The 22,537-nt window shown below is 44.6% G+C and overlaps 1 protein-coding gene across 6 annotated transcripts in view; it reads right to left on the reverse strand.

Moving 5' to 3' along the window:
• The window catches only part of SPATA13 (spermatogenesis associated 13), a 160,200-nt gene that overhangs the window by 44,523 nt on the left and 93,140 nt on the right, over positions 1-22,537 (reverse strand). For 2 of the 6 annotated variants that reach the window (XM_037376258.1, XM_037376254.1), the window contains exon 2: positions 2,476-4,257. In XM_037376258.1, the coding sequence (XP_037232155.1) occupies positions 2,476-4,257 (1,782 nt within the window). Of the gene's footprint in view, positions 1-2,475; positions 4,258-5,982; positions 6,042-6,320; positions 6,341-16,820; positions 16,972-17,774; positions 17,913-22,537 lie in introns of those variants that run through there. The other 4 variants (XM_037376255.1, XM_037376259.1, XM_037376260.1 and 1 more) reach the window with 4 other exon arrangements.

Consider the following 22,537-nt stretch of genomic DNA (forward strand, 5'->3'; position numbering starts at 1 on the left):
AAAACAGTTCAGATTTGTCCTTCAGCACACTGTATTTCAGAGTCAGACAAAATCTTAAAAATTTGGGATTTGCATGGCTCAGCATTTTCTCTCAAATGGTTGACGAGAACAAACCAAGTGTCTATCACAGGAACAACTTGCTGGGTGGGTACAGTTCTATAACACAGAGATGTAGAGTTAAAAATGAACTGTAGTCAAAAGTTCAAACCCCAATGACTTCATTGTGCGAGTATGCAGCATTCATAAAAGTGCCTGCAGGCTGAATAAACTCCAATTAAAAAATAACCTGGCATAAGTATCTTTGGTACCAAGCTACCTCCACACTGAGGGAAGCATGCTGTAAAGGAGAAGGAAAAAAGCAATGAAACCCTCCAAAGAAATGGCACAGAGAAACCATACCACTCTCCCTGTTTTGTAGTCATTCTGAATGCCACAGCTTTAGGGCTGTGCATGGGATGAGGAGCAGGCACGGGGGGAAAAAAGGAAATATATATATACACAGAGTTTATACCCTTTGCATAGTAAGGCAGAAGTAAACCTCGCCGTGCACAGTTCCTGCTTCCAATCCACAGCTACCACATCCAAAAACTTTCCTTTCTTGGATCAGAAGAGAGGTCTGGATGCAGCTGCATCATTTGGGTGGCTGCAGTTGCTTTGCCACAGGCAGGGACTCCAGGCAGTGCTCACTGCAGAGGGAGGGGGCTACAGTACCTCACTGCTCAACAGCCAAGGAGTCCATCCCCTGGCCACTATTTCCTTCTTCTGCAGGGCTCCCTCCCATGCCACCCACCTGCCTGCTACACAAACCCAGAGCTGCCACCAGCACACACTCCGTATTTTAGACAACTGAAGAGAGCACTAAAAGGCACTCAAAATTAACCTAAGATATGTTGTAATATAAAGTTTAAATTGCATGTTATATAATAACAGAATGTGGTGTTAAAACTAAAACTACAGTAGCTTTTATCCACCCAAAGTACACATTCATTTAAAAACTGTACTGGTTTGCCCGGAGCCAAGGGGAGGGACCGGCTGAATTTTTCTTTGGCCATGATCACAGATCACCACTAGATGGTAGATGAGTAGCATTAATTCTACCTCCCATTTTATTCCTGAGAAATAGAAGGGAGATAAATCCACACTATGGCTCTCACCTCTTCCGGCAGTGTGAAAGCATCCCCTTGCCTAGCATTCACCCTTAAGTAAGAGTTTTGGAAAAGAAGGATGGCTGGGGAAATTCTGGGACTCCAGAAGAAGAGTAACCTCAGAGCCCTAACAGTTACACACACCGGGTTTATTTTTCCAGTCTTGCCATCGCTGCAAGCACTACAGTAAACAAACTCTTTTCTCCAGTTTGCAAAAAATGTTCCAAGCTTTTAAAAGTAAGATAGCTTCACAGACATTATAAGACCTTGTAGCATGAAAGGCTGAAATCTGCAGCTGCAACAACTGCCTAAGGTACATGATACTTTCAGTCAAACTGAGGTGGCTTAAAAGATGTGTCAGCTTTATTTTGTAAATGGTTTCCATATACATACAGATCCAGAGGGATTTTTGCCCCAGTGCATTTTTCCCGATGAGTAGCGAACCTTTCTCTCCTGCCTCACCCCAAACAGCTCAAAACCACATTACCACACATCACTGGGGCTGCAGTGAGCCACGCCATTTCAGATGGGTGCAGGATACATGTGACAGCTCTTCACCAACACTGCCAAATCACTGCAACCGCTTCAGTGCCAACTCACAATGCTTCAGGTAAGGGCACAAGGTTATTAACATGAACTTACCTCAGAGGTGCTGCAATACATCTATCTACCCATCTACTGAGAATATGAAATCAGGCACTAGGTGCAGTGAAATGCTGGTGTCTTCACCAAAACGTTAGTAGCAACACACTCAGCCCAGCACAGAAAGTACTGCTGTTTGAAATTTGCCGGCAAATCACCATTTTACCCTCAGTCTGCCCATCACTGCACAGTTAAAACATCGGATACAATGAATGCTTAAACCTGTATACTGTATCTTTCACACCACGCTGCTCTACATATATTACCATGTTCTGCAAGGCTTCCACAGGCAAAGCTTTCACACTGAATCAACGCTACTTCGAAATATACAGACTCCTCAGAGACCTTTCAGCTTGGAAGGAAACACAGCCAGGCCCTGCTTAGGCTGGTAAAGTCTGACAAGACCACATGACAAGGTGGTGTATCTGCAGGGTGCAGTAAGCTGCCCTTGACAACTTACACGAGTAGCTTTGCTGCCAAAACTTTCTTTGATATTAATGCACAAAGTAAAAATAATGTGACGTTAGCATCCAAAGAGACTATATTCAAGGAAATAATAGCTGTCAGCATATTTTAGCATCAAGAAGCTGCAATAGCCATTAGTATCCAGGTTATTTTGCATTGTTTTGCGTTAGTAAAACCTATAGATTTATATACAGCTTCTAAAGGATTTTGTTTTCTTTCTTACCTCTTCCTTTTTCTCTTCAGCACCTGAAGCTAAATTGAGGCTTAGCTGAGAGTGGCTGCTTATGCCACTGTCTTCATTTCCATCATCATAGTACACTGTCTGCACCGAGTCCTGGAAGCAAACAGGGTGCCTGCCCAGCTTCAGCCCCGGTACCTCGAACCTCTCCTCACTCTCCGATGAGCTCAGCGACAACGTGCTGTGATGGTTTGTGCCCTGGAAATCCTTCTCTGCAGTGGGACTCTGAGGCTTTGGAGTCGTCGGCCTGACTGGAACATGAGGGTTTTCAGCTTCATATGTAAACTGCTGGGTAGCTTTTGGTTCATCCGAGTCCGAATAAAACACTTCATTGGGAAATGGACTGATGTCATTCAGCGTGGGTGATAAGCTATCGGAGTCTGGGATACCTGATGAGGTCCTGAGGCTTTTGTCTTCAGCAACAGCTACGTTCATTTCAGCCTCTTTATCCTGAGCAACTGTGGGGCTTTGCAGACAAGGCGTTCCTGGCAAGGAAGAGTCTGGACTAGACACTGGGGAGGTGCATCTCTTTCTGTCATGATCCGCGCTGCTGGAAACCCTGCGGGAGTAGTCATCGTGCAGCCTGCTGTTTGACCTCGTTCTCTGGGACTGCTCGCTAGGAGAAGGAGCTGTGCTTTTAGGGCCATCCTTCTTCCATGCAACATCTGTAACATTACTGACGAGTTTCAAAACTCTGTCAAAATCCTTTGTCCTGATAGGGCTCTTCCATCGCTTGGATCTCCTCTCCAGGTTCCCACTGGTTTTGTCCGAGTCAGCAGAAGTAACGCTCACAGTCCCTGTTGGCATCTGTTTTTCACTTGCAACCTTGAGGTCGGTCAGGTTTGAGGTGGACTTCCTTTTGAATGAGCTTTTTTTTAAAAAGTTCAAATTATCTGAACTTTTGCTTCTCCGATAAATGATCCTGTTGTTTTCAGAGTCCTTCACCAAAATTTCACACATCTTTGGCTCTGCAATGACAGGTGATGTCGGCCTAGTACAGTTGTGTTGACTCTGAACTTTATCTGTGTCTAGCAAGTTTATGCGCCCAGCACCATAAGCCCGCCTGATGCTGCGTGAGCGGTGAGTATTCCTCAGGAAAGACTCATCGCTCTCCTCTGCATCTGAGCAGTCAGAAGCTAAACCATCCCCTGCATTCTGGAAATCATGTAGAGGCCCCGAATAGGAATACCTGTTAGTCTGAACTTGCACCACTGTCCCGTTTGACCCATGTTTGCCTAAGCCATTCTCATTTAAGATGTCTGAGCATTCCCTTGTTTGAATTCCTTGGAGAACTGAAGATTTCAACTTCTTGAAAGATCCCATTTTCCTGATGGAAGACAAAGCATTCCACGAGGACGAGCTGCCCATCAGAACCAGAGAACGAGGCCTGTCAGAACTGGAATTAGCCCGTTTCCGAGGGGTGGTGAAAAAGCGCATGATTTTGGAAGGGCTGAGTTTATCCTCTTGGATTTCCTCCTCATGACTGTTGCCAGTGCTGCATCCCCCGTTATGACTGACACAGGTAGCCTGGTTTTGGGGCTCTTTATTATCCATAACTATACAAGTAACGGTGGTGCCATTTCCACAGCCGTTTGGAAATGTTGTCATGCTCTCGACGCTGTACGCATGGAGACGGAGGCTGGGGCAGCTCAAAGCGACGCTGCTGTCCCCAGCAGCTGACCTTGCTGCCTCTCCTTCATCTCCTGCACCTTGGTCTGTCTTGCTTTCACACTGACTGGGTGCAGTGAGCTCCTCAGGCTGCGCTGCCTGCACGAGGAAAACAAAAGCAACCGTTAGAGAAATCTCCTTAGACAGTAAAAGAAGTCTGAGCCCCAACGTAGGAAATAAAGACACATGGGTAACAAAGGGTTTTTTTCATGAACAAAGGTGTGTTGCAGTTATGAGAAGGTATGCAATTACACTTTGACGGCTTTATGAATTCATTAGCAATTTAAGAGACCAGAATAATTTCAATATGTACTTGTTTCTCTAATACTTAATAAGCTAATAAATTCAGTATGACTACCACACCTACCTTACAACACTAAATATAATCCACATGCAGACTTAAGGGAAAGAAACCCCCAACAGCAGCAGTCCAGCCCTCCTCCTCATACACTCAGCACTGAGCCCCAAAACACACGAGAGAAGTTTGCATCCAAAAACACGAGCACATCCATCAGGTGCCACCTAACCCTCAAAGAGAAGGCAAAGAAGAGGAAAACACGGATCGTTTTTCCTACGCTTGCTGCTGTTGGAAGGCTGCACGACACCTGTTTTATCTGTTCCCTAGCAGGAGAATTTAAGAGTTACATCGAGTGCACAGCACTTTCCCTAGCCAAAGAAAACAAGACTCGGAAGTATGTAAAGCCAGAAGCTGGCCTGTGCTGTCATGACAGCGCAATGAAAACTTGGATTTGGAAGTCACCGGAGTCCCTGTAACTGGCACGTGCTATGTAAGGGATGTCCCCCTGAGCTGCCCGAATCCCCAGCAGCCCAAACCCTGCTCTGCTGCTCGGGAGCACGGTGCCCCAACCCCTGCCCCAGCCAGGGTCTCTGCCCGGCAGGGAGGCGCTTGCACCGCCGTGCTACACCGTGCCCAGGAACCACCGGTGTCCCCAGTCCAAGGCTGGTACCAGCTAACAACGAAGGTCACGGTGCGGTTTTCTCTGCAAGAGCCAGCGGGATCCTCACAAACCTGCCACTGCCAGGGCGGGGAGGGGGGAGCTCCCCCCCCACCGCCCCGGCGCCCTGAAACGAGGAGACAGAAGGTACAGCTGTGCTCGAGGGAGGGAGCCCCGTCCCCTTCTTTGTCTCCTTCCCATCCAAGCGGCCGCGGGGGTCGGCGGGCCCGGGGGAGGCGTGGGGACCGCAGGAGGTGCAGGCGGCCGCCGCGGGGAGGCTGCAGCGGGCGGGCCCGGAGGGTCGCGCACAGCGACCCCCCAACCCCCACCCCCCCGGCGTGAGACGCGGGAGCTGCGGGGCCCGTGCCCAGCGGCTGTGCGGCTGCTCCCCCCGCAGCGCGCTCCAGAGCGATCTGGCAGCCGCCGGCCCCTGGGGATAAAAGGATTTTCTTGTGTTTCAGCGAGACGCCTGCTTCTAATCTCCCTCATTCACGGAGGCGCGGCGGGAGGCTGCCGGGCTGCGAGGCAGAGCCGAGCCGAGCCGGGTGGAGCCGGGCCGAGCCGAGCCGGGTGGAGCCTGACTCCGCCGCCGCGGCACCGGGCCGGACAAAGCCCGCCGGACACGGGGGCCCCGGCCGGCCCTTGCGCTCTTGCAGCGCTCGCAAATTTCCACGCGGAAAAATAATATCTAACAATGCAGAGAGCAAGACGCTGCTCTCGGCAGAGAAGTTCCCGGAGCAAGCGGCTTTGGGAGAAACTGCACCTCAGCAGGCAGAGAGCCCGGAGAACAAACACCATGACATTAAACTTAAAACTCGGCTGGCGGCGCGGAGCTGCCGGGAGGCGACTCGCGGAGCAGCGCCCTTACCTGGGGGGAGCCGGGGGACCCCGCCGCCGCCGCCTGTCCGCTCCCGCATCGCTATGGCAGCGGCCGCCGCGGCGGGGCGGGGGCGGGGCGGGAACCCCCGGCTCCTGCGGCCGCCCAGCGCCGGGCCTCCCCCCGGCAGGGTCTGCCCCGCTCCGCCCGCCCCCAAGCGACTCCCGGCGGGTCGCCGGCGCTGCCGCTGGCTGGAAGGAGTCTCCCGTCCATCTGCCGTGCGCGGCGGCGATGCCCCGCTGGACGGGATCCGGCCACGCAGGGCTGATCGCCTTTAGTACTTTAAAAATGTCACCCGTGCTGGCCAGCCCCCCCACCCCGCTCCTCACCCCTTCTCCAGCGCGGGGTGATTGTCCCGGCAGTGATCCGCGGGCTGAGGAGCCCCCTTCCTCACAGGCTGCAACTGATCCTCCCAGTAAGCCCCGAATGTTTGTAAAAAGCCTCAGATCACGTGTCGCTCGTTCTCACCCCGGCAGAGTACATTCAGCAGCTAGCTGCTTGTTTTCTAACAAAACCAGCCGTAACATATATTGCTATTTAGTATTTAAAGCGGATGGGGGGCCCCGTTGTGTTTGTGGTGCCAAATACAAATTTCTTACCGGTGAATAAATGAGCATATTCCCCTAAGGGTGGTTTGCTTCAGTCAGCTTAAAGATACACATGCTGGAAAAGAAGCACCTGCCGACCTGCAAGCTTTTTCAGATACCTACGGCTGGTTCCCAGGCTGTCTTTCTGTCCCAAGCCTGGCCAACTTTTTTACTTGTCCCTCAGACTTAACAGCAAGAACACTTTATGCACAATCTGAACGGCGTTTGTATACTGCAACAAAACCGCTGTGAGACAATGTCTTCCAGCCCCACGTCATGACTCCTGACAAAGACTGGTCGTCCTTGTTCAGGTAGTTTATTGTCTAAAAATATTTCTACGCTTGGACCGGAGCTGTGGACATCATGAAAACCGTTTTAAAGTAGCTCAGGTAAGAGGAAAAAGGAGATGACACAGAGTGCACAGCAAAGCAGACACCCTAACGAAGTAACGCAGGCCACCAGCCCCACTGCCCTCCTCCGAGACCGGTGTGACTGCACACGCACACGGCAATTACTTCTCTGGAGAGCAGTGCAGGCGTACTCTCAAAGGCAAGGTGTAGTTAGGGGATGAGGCAAACAAATGGGCTTAAGGGATGTAGGTCAAATGAAGCAGCAAATAACTCTGGGAGTGACCACAGGATTCTCCGGCAGGCAGCAGGAGCCAGCACCGCCTGCCACCAGGCGAGGTCTGGCTGGCCCCAGCGCTATGGTACACCCCATGGAAGGAGTGAGCTTTGAATAATGACTCACATGGAGGGACAAAGTGGTTGCTTTACACTGCTGACCATGGGAAGCAAGGAGAAGTAAATGGAGATAAAGGCTGTCAGCACTGACATTGTATGGAGAGGGTCCACACGGACCGTGGCTGGTGATTTGTGTTAGCCTGGGACTACCTGGGGCAGCACAGATAGTCCTTATCTGCTTCAGACCTTGGGAAAAGGAAGCCTCTGAAAAGGGACCCAGCAATGGCACTGAAATGACCACGAGAACAACTTTAGCAGCATCATGAAAGGAAATATTTCGTTCATATGAGGCAAGAAGCATCTCAGAAGTTAACTTTAAAAAAGCTTTCAACAGGTCTTGTAAACGTGTCTCACAGCCTCCCAGGTATCTCTAGGGGTTCGTGCTGGTTGCTTGAAAGCTTCTAACAGCACTATTCAAACCTGAATTTCAAAGGATTTACGTTGCTGTGTCTTTGTACATTCCTTTCCATAAATATGCCAGGTATATCCATCACACTCATTCGGAATATCCTTTTTAATCTACAAGCCCCCTCAGAGAAGGGGGGCTTGTTCCTCCTGTGTTCTCTATCTACCAGCCAGACAAAAAGACAAAGCAGAAAAAAACTATTGAGCTGAATTAAGCCACTAATGTGGGTCTCTCCTTTTTCTAGCCAACAGTGTTTCTGAAACTTAAGAAATTCTGGTAACTTTGAGTTCTGAACCCTTCTTTTACATGTATTTGAAGCAGCAGGTTAAAAATGGCTTGAAGAGATAGAAATGATGGAACTGACAGGCTAACAACATCTTGCATGAACTTAATTTCCTTAGAAAGCCACGCTAAAAACTCAGTTTAGATAATGAAGTAAGAATATATTGTATGCTATATTCTTTAAATGTCACTACATTTAATAAAGAAAATACCTAGAAAATTGCAATTACAGAGATAACAGTATTTAGTCAATTGGACATTTGTCAAGCTTCTATAAGTAAATACTATAGTTTAATCTTCCAGACTTGTTTATCCTAGATTTTCTATTGGTAGTATGTGAAAACCCACTTCTAATTTTTGCATCTTCATTGAATCAAGAGTCTGTCCTTCCACATATGCGTACCATTTAGCAGAGCACGGATGCAGCACACCGAAGAGTGTGTCTGAGAGCAGGATTAACTTTCTGTACTGGGGACCAGTAACTACCCAAATCTTTTCTTAATCTGAATTACCATTTTTTTCAAGGCTGGGAAGAATATATAGTGTTCTGGTGCTGTCACACCAAGGTTTAGTAAAATGATGCAAAGCAAAATTTACCAACAGGACTGCCATGAGAAAGATGGCAAATCACTCTTCTGACTATAAACTTGAACACTTTCCAGTTTCTTACAATACCTGAAGAAAAACAAGCCACAGTGTTTCCTCAAAGTTGCAGACCAAAGTTTCCCATTAGTCCTTCCTATACAAAGATTTTTCTACAGTCCTAAAAAAGCAAAAAATTCATCTAAATTTATGATTTTAAAAAGGTGCTTTTGAAGTGGCATTCCTGGTGGGTTTTCCAGCTTTTTTATTTCTTCGGAGGACTGATACTATGTGCCACTGGGAAGGCTTGAAAAGGTGTAACAAAGAACAAATTCATCGCACTTTCACAGGTATTTCTGAAAAACTGAGCTGTATACCATGTTATTTACAGGCTGATCGTTTGACTCCAGATGAGTAACAAAAACTGCAGTGAACTGAGAGGCAGCGCTAGCACTGCATGTTCTGGTTGACCAAGTATAGTAATCGATGAAGAGAACAACTCCAAGAATAAATTCTAGATTGGTATATGCATGAGATTTTTAATAGTGATATAACAATGGTCATCAAACTTACTGCAACAAAAATGAAATGCTTGTATTAGAAGCTCTAAGTCCGTAATTTAAAAGAGGTTTAATGTGCATGTGACAAGGAATGAGAAGGATTATTCACAGTGTAATACAGGTGGGAAAGGATTACAAAAAATGTGACATGGGAGAATGAATATAGAATTTTAATGATGAAAGAACAACCCCACCACCACCACCACCACCACCACCCAGCTTTTAATAGGTAGTGATACATCTGTTAGCTTTCACAGTGATAAAGTCACTCAAATCTGAAAAGTCTAAATGAGAATGATTCTTTCTACTTAGAAATTCTCTCTTCCACTCCCACAACTCTTATTTCTTTCGTGGTTCTTTTATAAATACTTTCTAAAAGCCTGTTTTAAAGCAGTGTGGGGTTGCTTTGTTTGTGGTTTTTTTTTAAAGGTAGTTTTAAAAAGAGCCCAAAGGAATAATTTCAGGAAAATATAAAAGCATTTGTCCTGCTTCAACAGCTATTGGGCAAGATGGCAAAGGAAGTGACTCTCAAACGCATACTCAAATTAATGACTGACCAAATTTAATTATTAAAATGCGGGATTACTGAAATAAGAGATCCCTTTGCTTTAAACAGCAGTGTCTTTTCCAGGCTGCAGTACATAACTAAAGCTCCTGTTCTGCAATTTGCACCTTCCTTTAACATCCCCGGCAAAGACTCTTCTGCAAGCAATTAACCTCCAAGGAATCTTTACACATTGACAGGTCCCACAGGGGGAATTAAAGCTGAGTCACATATCCATTGAAGTTAAAGGCAACTCCCCCACTGACTTCACTGGGAGCTAGATCACGATCCCAATTTATTCAGTGTAGAAATGAGGGAAGAGTAGTGTGTTTGTGTATGCAAGCACAAACTGACATAGGCTGCTAATTATTTTCATCTGCTTTATATATAAACTGTGTGAAAATAATGTAGGATTTTTCCATTTGTGTAGATCTGCAACCAAATCAGTAATAATAAATTGAAGGGGATTTTCCAAATTCAAGACCTTTGTCGTCTTGGCACTGAAAAAATCCATTCCAGAAAATGAATCACGTTGCTAAGGAAAACACTCAAAGGACAGCTTGGGTTAAATTGCTGTGTTAACTTCTTAATTTGCCCAGTGAAAGCCATCGCTGCCCCTATACAGGAACCTGGTATGCTGCTTCCCAAAGACCAGTTCCCCTTGCATTTACTCCGCTGCCGATAAAGGCAATTACTGACCAAACTGAGAAAGGTTTATCGCAAAATCACCACACACAAGACTTTTCCTCTCTAATCTTCTTTTCAATGTGCTTTGCCGAGGTTGTTTTGCTGAGCTTGCTCAGCTCTGTTGAACACAGAGACCCAGTGGAGGGAGAACACAATAGCCCGATGGAGTGACGCCATCAATGAAAAATGACCCTTGTGTACCAGGTTACCATTATCCCATCTCCAAGTTGCTCTTACTCACCCACCTACACCACTACAGCTGCATGCAGCTTAATGATGGCTTCAGCCTTTCAGGCTGCTAGAATGCTATTTATAACCCCACGGGGTCTGACTGCGATGCTATTCTTTCTCCCCCATCTTCAAGAGACATTATTCAGACAGCATGACATGAAGAGATGGCTGGTACTACAGAAGAGCAGTTTCCAATAAACAGATCATTGTGTTTAAACATAAAGAAGACTTCCAGTTACCAATTAGGAAGGCTGAATTCCACCTTTATTTTGTGTCTCACGAAGTGTAAGACATAGGAAGGAAAAAGACTGTGGAGACGTAAAGTAGACAGAAATAGGAAGGAAAAGAGATTAGTCAAAAACATCTATTTTTTTGGCCTATTACATGAATGTTTTTCTTTTTCTTCTTGTCTTGAAAAAGAGTTGCATTAGATTTTCTGTTAGATGGATGTACATTGAAGTGATACGGACTATCTGGGAGGAAAGGGTGCAATTTCAGAGAGCTGGAATTGTCCCACTCTGCAGCCATTTGCTTTCCCTTCCTTCTCTGCTTTACCTGCCATTCTTTCCTGTGTCACACCCCTGGCTGTGGTGTCTGATGGCCCTACAGCCATTCTGTATTTATTTATCTTGCTTAGAAATAATAGCATGTAAAAGTGACTATTAAGAGCTCCTTATCAGCCTTCTTCCCCACCCACTTAATCACCTTGCTTTCCAGTCCTCTCTATTCAAAACTGTCCTTCCAAAATGACCTGAGGATATGAAGGTGCCTTGTTATGCAACCGGGAGGCCAAAATCAATCAATGGAAGAATAAATGAGCCGAGAAAGGGCCTCGAGAGTCTGAGGGCTGAGGACCCCATGAAGCAGATGTTTGCACCTGGGGCTGGAGTGACAGGAGCTGGCACACTTCATGCATTTTCGGGTGTGCCCTGTAGCAAGGGGCTGCACGTGGGTTTATTTGATTTTTGAGCAATGGTGAGGAATTCTCCCTGAGCTCAGGGAGGGAGCACAAGCAGCACCCAGCCCTCACTTAAATCATCCAGCTGTGCTGGAGGGAGCAGGGGTACAGCAACACTGCAGAGGTACAGTGTCCATCAGATGTTAGAAAAGATGGAAATGCTTTAAAAGTGAAGCAGGTAGTGGACTTCATTAGGAGTTACGTCACATCAGTAGAAATTATGCAAAGTTATATAGGAACATCTTGCTTCTGATGCTTATTATAATAAAATAACAGGTCTCAGTAGAATAATAGGCCCAGCATGATGCAACAGAAATACCCAACTGCTTCTGGTGCAGCTGTGCACCTTAGTTAACTCCATACTGGCCAGGGGAAAAAGCCCTGAACAATTACAGCTCTCGATACGTTCATGAGGTCAGAGCAGTGAGTGACTCAGATTAAGAGAAGGAGAAACAGGTAGCATTTGGGGGGAAGCACTGGGGCTTGTTATTGTCAGGAGGCTTCTAGGCAGTCTTGATTCATGTGCTTCAAGAACCACACAGGGCTGGGTTTTTTCAATTAGTATCAATACTTTCCTTTGTTTAGTCTCTTTTTACAATGACAAAGTTGCTGTCTTTGTTATGGTCTGAAGTAAATTAACATTCATGGGCACATTTCTTGTGCCAGAAGACGAATTACCATCTCTGTGTGTTTCTCTTTCTTTTTCAGACAAAAAAAAAAAAAAACAACCAACAACCCAACAACAACAAAAAATATTGCTAATTCTACCTCCAGTTTGTCAATAACTTCTACTTTTTGTTTGAATTTACTCTATCAAAGGATCCTGTGGAATGGAAAAGCTAGAAAAAACAATTTGAGCAAAGTGGATAACAATGAAGTGCCACAACAATGTTTACGTGCTTGGCCTTTTCAATAAAATCTGTGCTCTGAATTTAGCATGCCTGAAAACTTGAAAGCAATCATAAGCCTTTAGCTAATAGTCACCTCTCTGTTTCTCTGGTGTTGCAGTAACTAATTATCTTCTTCATTATTAAGACTAAAACCAAGAGTATTTTTTTAAAACATGGATGATTAATTTTAAGCAGAATGTCTATGTATTTTGGCAGGAAAAGAAGTCACCTGTTTTTAAAGATGCAGGAGACACCCAGTGCTGCTTAGTCATAACTTATTTGTCTGGAAATGGAATCAGACACATACAAATTTATAAATTTTGGGCTAGCTTACTGGTCCTGTTAAAAACAACCATACCTTTTATCAGCAGGATAGCCTAAGAAATCTCTTTCAGCTTGATGTTATTTGTAATATTATAATTATTTCTAGGAAGCGATGCAAATAATATATATTGACTGCCTCTGTAAGATACTGCAGCTGCACAAGTTAGTCTGATTTTGGTGGGAAACCAGAAGATTTTTTTAAGATCAGAGCATTGGAATCGTGCAGCTGTCTTCCTGTTAGAACAGCATGGACAAAACCCCAACTTTAGTAGCCTGAGATGCAGTTAGTTATGTATATCTAAGGCACCAAATGGCATAATTGTCTAAAATGGGAGGGGGGGGGGGACACACGACGACATGGTGGTGGAACCAGTGCCCCAAGAGACCTTTATGGTCACATTGGATCAGACACCCATATTCCACCGAGCAGAGGTTAAACAACTCTGGATTTAGCAGCCCCAAAAGTAACAGGAAATTATCAAAAAAATTGAACACCCATCTTAGGCAGGAAAGATGGTTTTATGGCTGAGGCTGGGGAAGGGAGACTCTGGATTTTGTTTCTCTCTAACCTTGGCAGTTCAGCATACTTTTCTCAGTTTAAGTGCCATAGGTGTAAAATAAGTGATGATAGGAGTAGTACCTTATAACCTACAGGCTTGCAAGGACAAATCCATCAGTGCTTCTTTAGCACTTTGATGCTTACGGTGATGAGAGCTATAAAAAGTGTACACACGGAGAAAATAATCCATTATCTACCCATGCAGAAGACAAACCTTAAATTCCAGCTTTTTGAAAGGAGTTCAGACTAAAGTGCCCATTTCAAGACTCAATTGCCTGTTTTGATGATGACCCATTAATCTTCTAAACGGGAGTCTGCAGATCTGGCTAATAATTTATGTCTTATAAAAGCACAGGATAGCTCCGAACCTGAAAGATTCCACATTTCCGCGCTACAAAAGTTAATATATGTTGGTGAGCTGTCTTTGCCTAAACATTGCAAACAGCAGAATTGACACTTCAGCTCCTGTCAGTGACACTGTCCCTTTTAAAAGACCTTGTTAAACTTCAGGTTAAGAAAAACTGAGAAAAACCTTAGAAGCCATTACCTCAAGATGCTGGGGTACAGAATTAAAATACTAAGCTGGAGATGTAAGCCATGTTTCCAGCTCCAATATCAAAGTTTGCACAGCAATTTTTGCACAGTTTGCAGCAATTCTGTCCTAGAACTGTCTTTTGTCCAAGCAATGCTAAATACCTGAGTCAGATCTCTTCCCACCTCTCCCTTTTCACAACATAATTCAGCAAACTTTCTGTTTCTGTGCCAGGACAGTAACGGCTGCTTTGCTCTCTCCTGTTACTACACACTGAGCCAGAGACGCTGTTGCTCCCCCCACCCTCCGCCATAGACCACCTGCTCCTGTTCACATCGTATCCTTCAATCTACCTGGTCTCTTCGGATGAAGGTAGAAGTGATGGCTCCAGCCAGTCTAAAAGCATGCCACCACCTAAAGGGAGAGATGCTGGACATGCCTTCTGCTTTCTCCTGCCAGGCTGTGAGCTGAACCAGCTCCCCCGGCTGCACCCGAGCTGTTGCAGGGCAGAAGGTGGAAGTTAGCATCCAACGGCAGGGAGGGAAGCGCAGGAAGGCGAGTGGAAACTCCTTCCAGAAGCAACAGGACGCCTGGAATGGCTCCAGACTCAAAATTTGCCCCAGGAGCTGCCCAGGAGTGCTGTGAATTGGAAAGGGCTGGCAAAACGTGCCATTGCCCTCAGCTTATTCCCCGTGTGTTGTTTCAAAGCCATAGGGTGCCAGGACAGGTGAGTGTGAGGCGGGTGTGCAGGTGGTGGTGCTGGGTGGCTGCCTGTAGCGGGTTCACAATAAAGACACAAACAAACACAAAATTCTGCGGCAACATCCCAAAGAGGGATTATTTTAAAGTGTGTTCTCTGGAAAAGCAGAAAAATGCTTTCTCCAGAAAACAGTGAACTGAATTTTATACAAAGCACTGTTGTGTCAAATTCAGAGATTAAAATCAACCGTTAAGATAGAGATTTTAATCTGCTTTGCATTCAGTTTCTGATTCAGTTTCAATTCCAGCCTCACCACAAAATAACACAAATACAGCCTCAATGCAAGGATATTGGGATCGCTGTGTACCTCAACACAAGCCATTTATAAAATAACTCGGTAAAGATGCCACCTATCTCTTCACTGATGCACCAAAAATTTTGGCAGGCCGACCTATGCTTGAACAGTTATTCAGTCTCATTGGTAGGATGAACACTGCATAGAGGCTAACGTTTAGTATTGTGCTGAAATCAGTTGGTTTAAAACCTGTTTTCACCAGTCTCTGCAGCAGCAGGGAACAGGGCCTCCTTGTCCGGCACTTGCAGCCAAGCCATATGCAGCATATGTTCAGCTGAGCCACTGGTGACACCCCCTGTCAGCATCTGGTAATTTTCCTAGCAGGGACAAGATGTACATGAAAGCTTTAACTCTGAAAGTCCTCAAGAGCCACAAATACTTTCCAGAATAATTGTTTTAACCACAGGGTCAGAGGTGCACCTTTATAACATGCCAGTTTCAGCTGACTGGCATCAGCTTTGTATTCCACCATCCTGGGCCAAGAGAAGATGCTTAATTTATCAGAAATCCTACTATAGTTCAGCTGATAAACAGCTCCCATTCAGTGTTCAGCTCTCGGAATCACAGATATTGCTGCCTGTGAAGCACTGAAGTAACAGCCATCCTGCTCCAAAGACAATATTCCACATCTTGATTTTTCAACACTTGAGGAAAATAGATTATACAAACACTTGGAAATTATTCAAAATTGACTACTGCATTTTTCATTGTTCCGAAGTCTAAGAAAAGGGAGACAGACAGAGTTCAGGCTCTCTGGAGACATAAACCCTTCCTAAGGTTTGCAGTAAGACTCAGCAACTTCTACTAAATCATTCAACATCCTAACGAAGTGTGTTCTGTTTTCTCACCAGTCTTACTTCTCCATTGCTTAGGGCACCAAAGCTGCAACACTGTTACTAGCGGAAACAAACATGTAATTTTTAACCAAATCTCATTTTACTGGAACCTCTAAGCTTTTGAGACCTTATTAGTCCAGATTTAACCTGGTATTAAATGAGAGGAGAGTGAAATCCAGGCTTTACAGCAAGTATTAAACAGCTTTGCTAACACATAGTAATGAGAAGCAATTAGCATACAACCAACCCCAGGCTCATTTCCCCTAAACCCGGAGCTGTTTTCCCAGGGAGGATACTGAGTACTTGTGACTAATTTCTGCTGCAATATTCTTCCAGGGGATCACGTGGTTCCTTCATCCTATGCTGATGGTTTTGGAAAATACTTCACTGGCATCAGAAGTCTGCTTTTGTTCCCTTAAACTTCTACCTATTTCCCCACTTGCTTTTAATGGGTAAACAACTCTTAACTTCTTAGTGTTGCCAGCTTAGCTAACAGTGCTTAAAGCTACACAGAAACGTCTCTAATTTACTAAAGACTCCTCAAAGCTCAGTTTTGTTTGGGTTTTTCGCTTATTCCCCACAAAAGCACAGCAGCCAACTTGACCATTACTCCGAGGAAACCGGCAGTCAGCAAGTTGCTTAATCCTCAGTCTACTTACATACCAATTTCACACCCTGGTTTGTTAGAGTACACCGCCAGAGCTGTGATCTTGCAAACATTTTATGTATGTGATTCTCTACTATTGTGTGCTTAAAATCACACTGATCTCATGAGATAATCCACACACAAATGTGTACACAACTAATAGTTAAATTGTGGGAGTAAGGGCAACGGCCAACAGTGTGATCACTTATTTTGAAAAGATATTAACACACAGGTGTATTTGAATTAGAGTGAGATTCCTCCAACAGTCCCTAGGACAGAACTGTGCCTTGGTCCTTGGCCAATCTTAAGTATAGTCAGAAAGCAAGACTCAGGTTTAGTTTAGTTCCTAATGACCACTGTGTGCGGGTGACACCAGGGCCAAAAATAAAGGGTGTCTCCTTGCTTACCTAGCGTGGCAGGATGTTGAACAGGGAAAGCAAGGGCTGCCTTTTTGGAAGTCATTTTCTTTGTTTGTGGATGGAATTAAACCCTATTACTTCAAGGTTTCAGGTCCTGTCTTTTTCCTTGCAAACAATGGAAGATCATAATAGTCTTTATCTGCATGCAAACCAGCAAGATTAACTTATTAGAAACAGTATGTTACAACACTTCTGTGCCAGGTACATCTGAATTTACAACACAGACCAATGCCACACTTTTCTCCCAAAACGAGTTTCAGAGAAAGAATAATAATTAACTCTGTGGTTTGCACAGGCTACACCACATCTTGGTCTCATTAAGATACATTTGGCCACTAAATATTTCTCCTGGCTTCCCGAAACGTAGGCAACGGATCAGCTTAGTACCCTTTGGTAAAGCCTACCTTTCAAAATGCCTGACCCACGGTGGCGGATGGTGCTCTAGCCCAGTGCCATCAGTCACCAGGCACCAACGCAGGCAGCCACCAGCGGCTCGGCTCTGGCTGGGTGGGCTTCTGCCCAGGGGGCTCCAGAAAGCTGGGGTAATGCCAGGGAATCTGCCCCCCCCAGTGCCATGGCTGGTGGGATCTCCTTGAAGTCACAGTGCACAAAGCGGTAGTGCCTAAGCTCAGTGATGAATAATGCCCAAATGGCTTTGCTAGATGAACTGCACAGATTATCTGCAACTCTAAAAACCTTTAACAGAGAGGCAAAACACACTGCAGCCAACACACAAAAGATTAAACATTAGTCTCAGTCACGGTTTTGCACTTAACTGGAACAACTAATAAAGCTATAATTGTAACATGTAATTAGTTACCACCGTATATACCTAAATGTTTATGTCTTCCAGCAGCCATTAACTACAAGATTTGTTGTTCTGGATAAGATTTAATCAAAGAAAATCCATTGCACAAAATATTGCCCAGTTACAGTACGAACCTTGTTCCAGAAAACCTGTTTGGTTTTTGAAAGAGCCTGTTGTTGCCTGGATTCGGGGCTCAGTCTTGCGAGGTGCTGAGCACCCTGTAAGCCCTTGAAAACTGCTGGGAGGGAAAGCGACTCAGCGTGATCCAGAAGCAGTTGGTACTTTGCGGGACTGAGTCTTAGTTAATATATAACAAACACCTGCACAGCAGTGTGTGAAATCAGCAAGTTAAACATACACTTAAAATAACTGTAACAACAGAGAAGGAAGCATATTTACAGGAGCATTTCATTAAAATCTTTGTGCTGAACAGTCTCATATGCAGCATTCCTACATATTTACCATACAAAAGCAAAGGTTTGGGGAAAGTTCTGATGAAAGTAAAATAAAGCAGCCAAGGCAAAAATAACCTAAAGTTGCAAGCAAAGACTTCTCGTTAAATATTGTGCAAACTGTGAGCTGGTTATTATCAGCTGGAATTTACCCTGATCAAGCTGCACCTGACAGCATGGACAAAATTGATGACCCAGACTGGCACATGTTAAATCCATATCCGCAAAAATGAAAATAACAACAAACCTCAAAACTTTACCACCCAGCTCTATTTGCAGGTGTCAGCAGCAGAACCAAACGCCAAGATCATACCTGGTCATTTACTGTAACAAATGAAAAAGGCAGAAATCAAAGGCATAATTACATCTTTGAGAGCTGCAAAGCGCCACAGGAAAGTCACCGGGCGTGCAGAAGGCACTGCAGGTGGGGAGCCGAGTGATCCCAGCTGCAGAACAGCACAGCGCAGAACACCAGACACACGCCTGCCAGAAAGGTGGGACTGGTGCTTCCTTGCTTTTGCTAGCTGGCGTACTAGTAGAGGGAGTAACTGCCCTCTCCTAGAGACCCACACTTACCCTGAGAGCCTGGCATCACATACAGATATGTAGAATGCCCCTGGCTTTGTGCTCTCCAGTCAGAAGGGCCTGTACAGCGCCCTGCTGTATACCCCTATACAGTAGACAAGGTAATATATAACAGAAGATCTGCTAGAATGCGATTTGATCTTCTCTCCACCCCCACCCCCCATCCCCCAGAAATAACAACTTCCAACTGCATTTTTTTCTGAATTAGAGTAGCAAGATGTGGAGTATAACTGCAATTGTGTATGCAAGAGAACACTAATCCAAAGATAAATTAATTTCTGTCTTACATTTCTTGGAATTATTCTGTGAATAATCACAAGGAGAATTTTTAATGGCAATATTACATTCATTTCTTGAAAGTAGAAATGCCAGCAGATTTCCTTAATAATAGATTTACATATCCAAGATAATTTTCAAAACCTAATTAATAATTTATAATGAAGTATGAGGCTTCATATATGTCTCATGCAATAATTTGAAATTCAGATATTATTGACTTCCTAATTATTAGTTACATGCATTTTAACTGAAAGCTCTGCTGGAATCTTGGTACCAGGGATATAAACCATACGAGAGTATAAAGACAGAACTTCATAATGTTTGACTTACACTCAAAGCCTTCAGTGAAAAGGAGGAAGCAAGCTCCTCACAGCTGTACTCCTGTCATGCAAGGCTGGGCTTTTACCATTTCAAGCCTCCTGAGTTAGATACAAGGTCTGCTAAAGTTCAGGGGACTTTCCTCTGCTTCTTTATAGCTTTCAGTACAGGTTGCCATAAAGGCTCAGTTCAAGTAATTTTCTTAGTCTGAAATCACTCACCAGGGTGCTCATCTAGGATGTTGCCATATGAACGTTGATTTTGATCATGGTCCTGGGGTAGGGAGGAAGTTAAGAAAATACACACCTTGCTTTGTGGTTTGAAATTTTAGAACTGAAATGCAGATACTACTACCTGTCACAAGTCTATCTCCCGGCGCTTCACAAGTGCAAAGACAAGGATTTGGATTCAGATCACACAGTAAAATTAAAAATAACAGAGACGGAAATGTGATAAATGTCTTTTCTTGCAGTTTCTGGTATTCCTGTCCATGAAACTTTGCTTCTGCTTAGGATATCAAATGCTGTTGTAGAAAACAGGCCAAAGTTTAAAGAGCTATATGATGCTTAACTTTCTGGCAAGACTAGCACCAAAGTCCAGGTCAGTTTTGGCAATTCAGTAACTGAAGGATCTTGATGAGGTTCCTTCTTAGAGGACAATAGATCATTATATTTGTATGTGAATTTATCTACAATCTCAGAATCTCCAAGTACTTTACAAACTTGAGTAAGTTAAACCTTTTGTGTGTATGAAGCCTGTTATAATATTTTCAAATTTTTTTTTCAGAAATTGCCTTTAAATTTTGAGCATTTCAGATTTTGAACTGATAATTTGAGATGCTGACATCCAACATGTGAATTAGTCAAAATACAGAAGCAATGTTTAGGTTTTGGTGTAGAATATTGTGGAGAATAATCTTCAGAACAAAGGACAATCAACAGAGCAAACCTATATAAAAAAAATTATTTAATGCAAATCTCAGGAATTTATTAGAACAGAAGCAACCAAAACAGCAAGAGAAACCTGTGGAAGGTCAGTAACCAACCAGTCAGAATAATCTGAATCAAAATTACCAGTAAATTAGACTATCCAGGCCTAATGACCTCATTTCTAGAAGTGTAATGCTTCACTCTGCTGCTTTCATTCTATGGTATTGCATCCAGGTTTGTGCTATAAACTATGAACACATATTTTTCCAAAATCAGTGGGATTGAGGGACTAATGTTACCTAAACATGTCAAAGCAGAAACAGGGCAAATATATCTCAATGGAAAATGACTTCCTAGTCCCAAAACAATTTTTACCATCTGCAATTGTGACAAAGAGGTTTCAAATCACTACCAAGTGAAATACAAATATCTGACTTATTGAGATCTCAGCCCAGAAACTGGACAAGTGTCCAATTGGGTGGGGTCTAGCAGAGTTGTATCTTAGATGCGAGTACCCGCTATTCACAGAATAGAGGGCTGGATTGAGGTTGGAAGGTACCTCCAGAGATCATGCAGTCCAAGCTCCCTTGCAGAAGGGTTGAGGTTGGAAGGCACCTCTGGAGATCATCTAGTCTAACCCCTGCTAAAAGCAGGGTCAGCTACAGCAGGCTGCTCAGAGCCATGTCCTGTCAGGTTTTGAAAAGAGTTTTTTGGGGTCTCCAGTGATGGAGACTCCATAGCCTCTCTGGGCAGCCTGCACCAGTGTTTGACCACTCTCACCACAGAAAACATTTATTCTTCTGCTTAAATGAAATTTCCTCTATTTCAGTTTGTGCCCATTGCCTCTTGTCTTTTTACTGGATACCACTGAGAAGAGTTTGGTTCCATCCTCTTTACCCCTTCTTTCCCATCAGGTACTTATACACATTAATAAGATCCCCTGAGCATTCTCTTCAGGATAACTGGTCCCAGCTCTCTCAGTCTCTCATCATATGTCAGATGGTCTAGTTGGTGTATCAGGTACTCCTCACAGTTTTGCATCCCCTGCAAACTTGCTGAGGGTGCACTCTGTCCCATCATCCAGGTCATTACTGAAGATACCAAACAGTACTGGCCCCAGTACTGATGGCTGAGGTATACCACTGGTGACTGGCTTCCAGATGGACTTCATGCTGTTGATTGCAAGTCTTAGAATGCAGCACTTCAGCCAGTTTTAAATGTACCTATCCACTTACCTAGTCCATACTTCAGTTTGCCTATAAGCATGTTATCAGAGACAGTGTCAAAAGTCTTGCTAAAATCCATTGCTCTCCCCTTGTCCACTGAGCTGGTCATTTTGCTGTAGAAGGCTGTCAAGTTGATCAGGCATGATTCCCCCTTCATAAATCCAGGCTGACTACTCCAAATCACTTTCTTGTCCTTCGTATGTTTGGAAATGGCCTCCAGGAAGATTTGGTCCATCTCCTTCCTGGGGACTGAGCTGAGACTGATTAGCCTGTGTTTCCCCAGATCCTCCTTGTTGCCTTTCTTGAAGACAGGAGTAACATTTACTTTCTTCCAGTCCTCAGAAACCTTCCCCAGTCACCACCACCTTTCAAAGATCATCATGACTGGCCTTGCAACGACATCAGCCAGCTCCCTCAGCTCTCATAGGTGCATCCCTAGAGTCCCATGGACCTGTGCATTCAGTTTTATGTAAATGTTCCCTGAACAGATCCTTACTGAGGATGTCTTCCTTTCTCCATGTGTTCCCACTCAGGGCCTGGGATTGCTGAAGGCTGGGATTACCAGTAAAGACTGAGGTGAAGAAGGCACTGCCTCAGCCTTCTCCATGTCTTTTGTCTCCAGGTCTCCTGCCATATTCAGCCGTGAGCCCACATTTTCTCTGGTCTTCCTTTTACTGCTGATACACTTCTTTGTTGTCCTTTATGACCCTCACCAGATTCAATTCCCAGTGGGCTTTGTCTTTGCTAACTCCAGCCCTGCATGCTTGGACAGTATCTGTGCCTTCCTCCTGGGTCACCTGCCCCTGCTTCTACCTCTTGGTGGTAGGTTGACCTTGACTGGCTGCCAGATACCCACCCAGCCACTCTCTCACTACCTCTTCTTAAGACAGGGGGAGAAAATAAGATGGAAAAGCTCATAGGTCAAGGTAAAGACAAGGAGATCACTTACCAATTACTGTCATGGGCAAAACAGACTACACTTGGGGAAAATTAATTAAATTTATTCCAATTAAAGTAAGTTTGGATAGTGAGAAAAAAGGTCAAACACCACCTTCTCCCCACCCATCCCTTTTTTTCCTGGCTCAACTTCATTCCCCACTCTTCTACC

Source organism: Falco rusticolus, chromosome 2, assembly GCF_015220075.1.
Source record: "Falco rusticolus isolate bFalRus1 chromosome 2, bFalRus1.pri, whole genome shotgun sequence".
NCBI classification, from domain to species: Eukaryota; Metazoa; Chordata; class Aves; order Falconiformes; family Falconidae; genus Falco; species Falco rusticolus.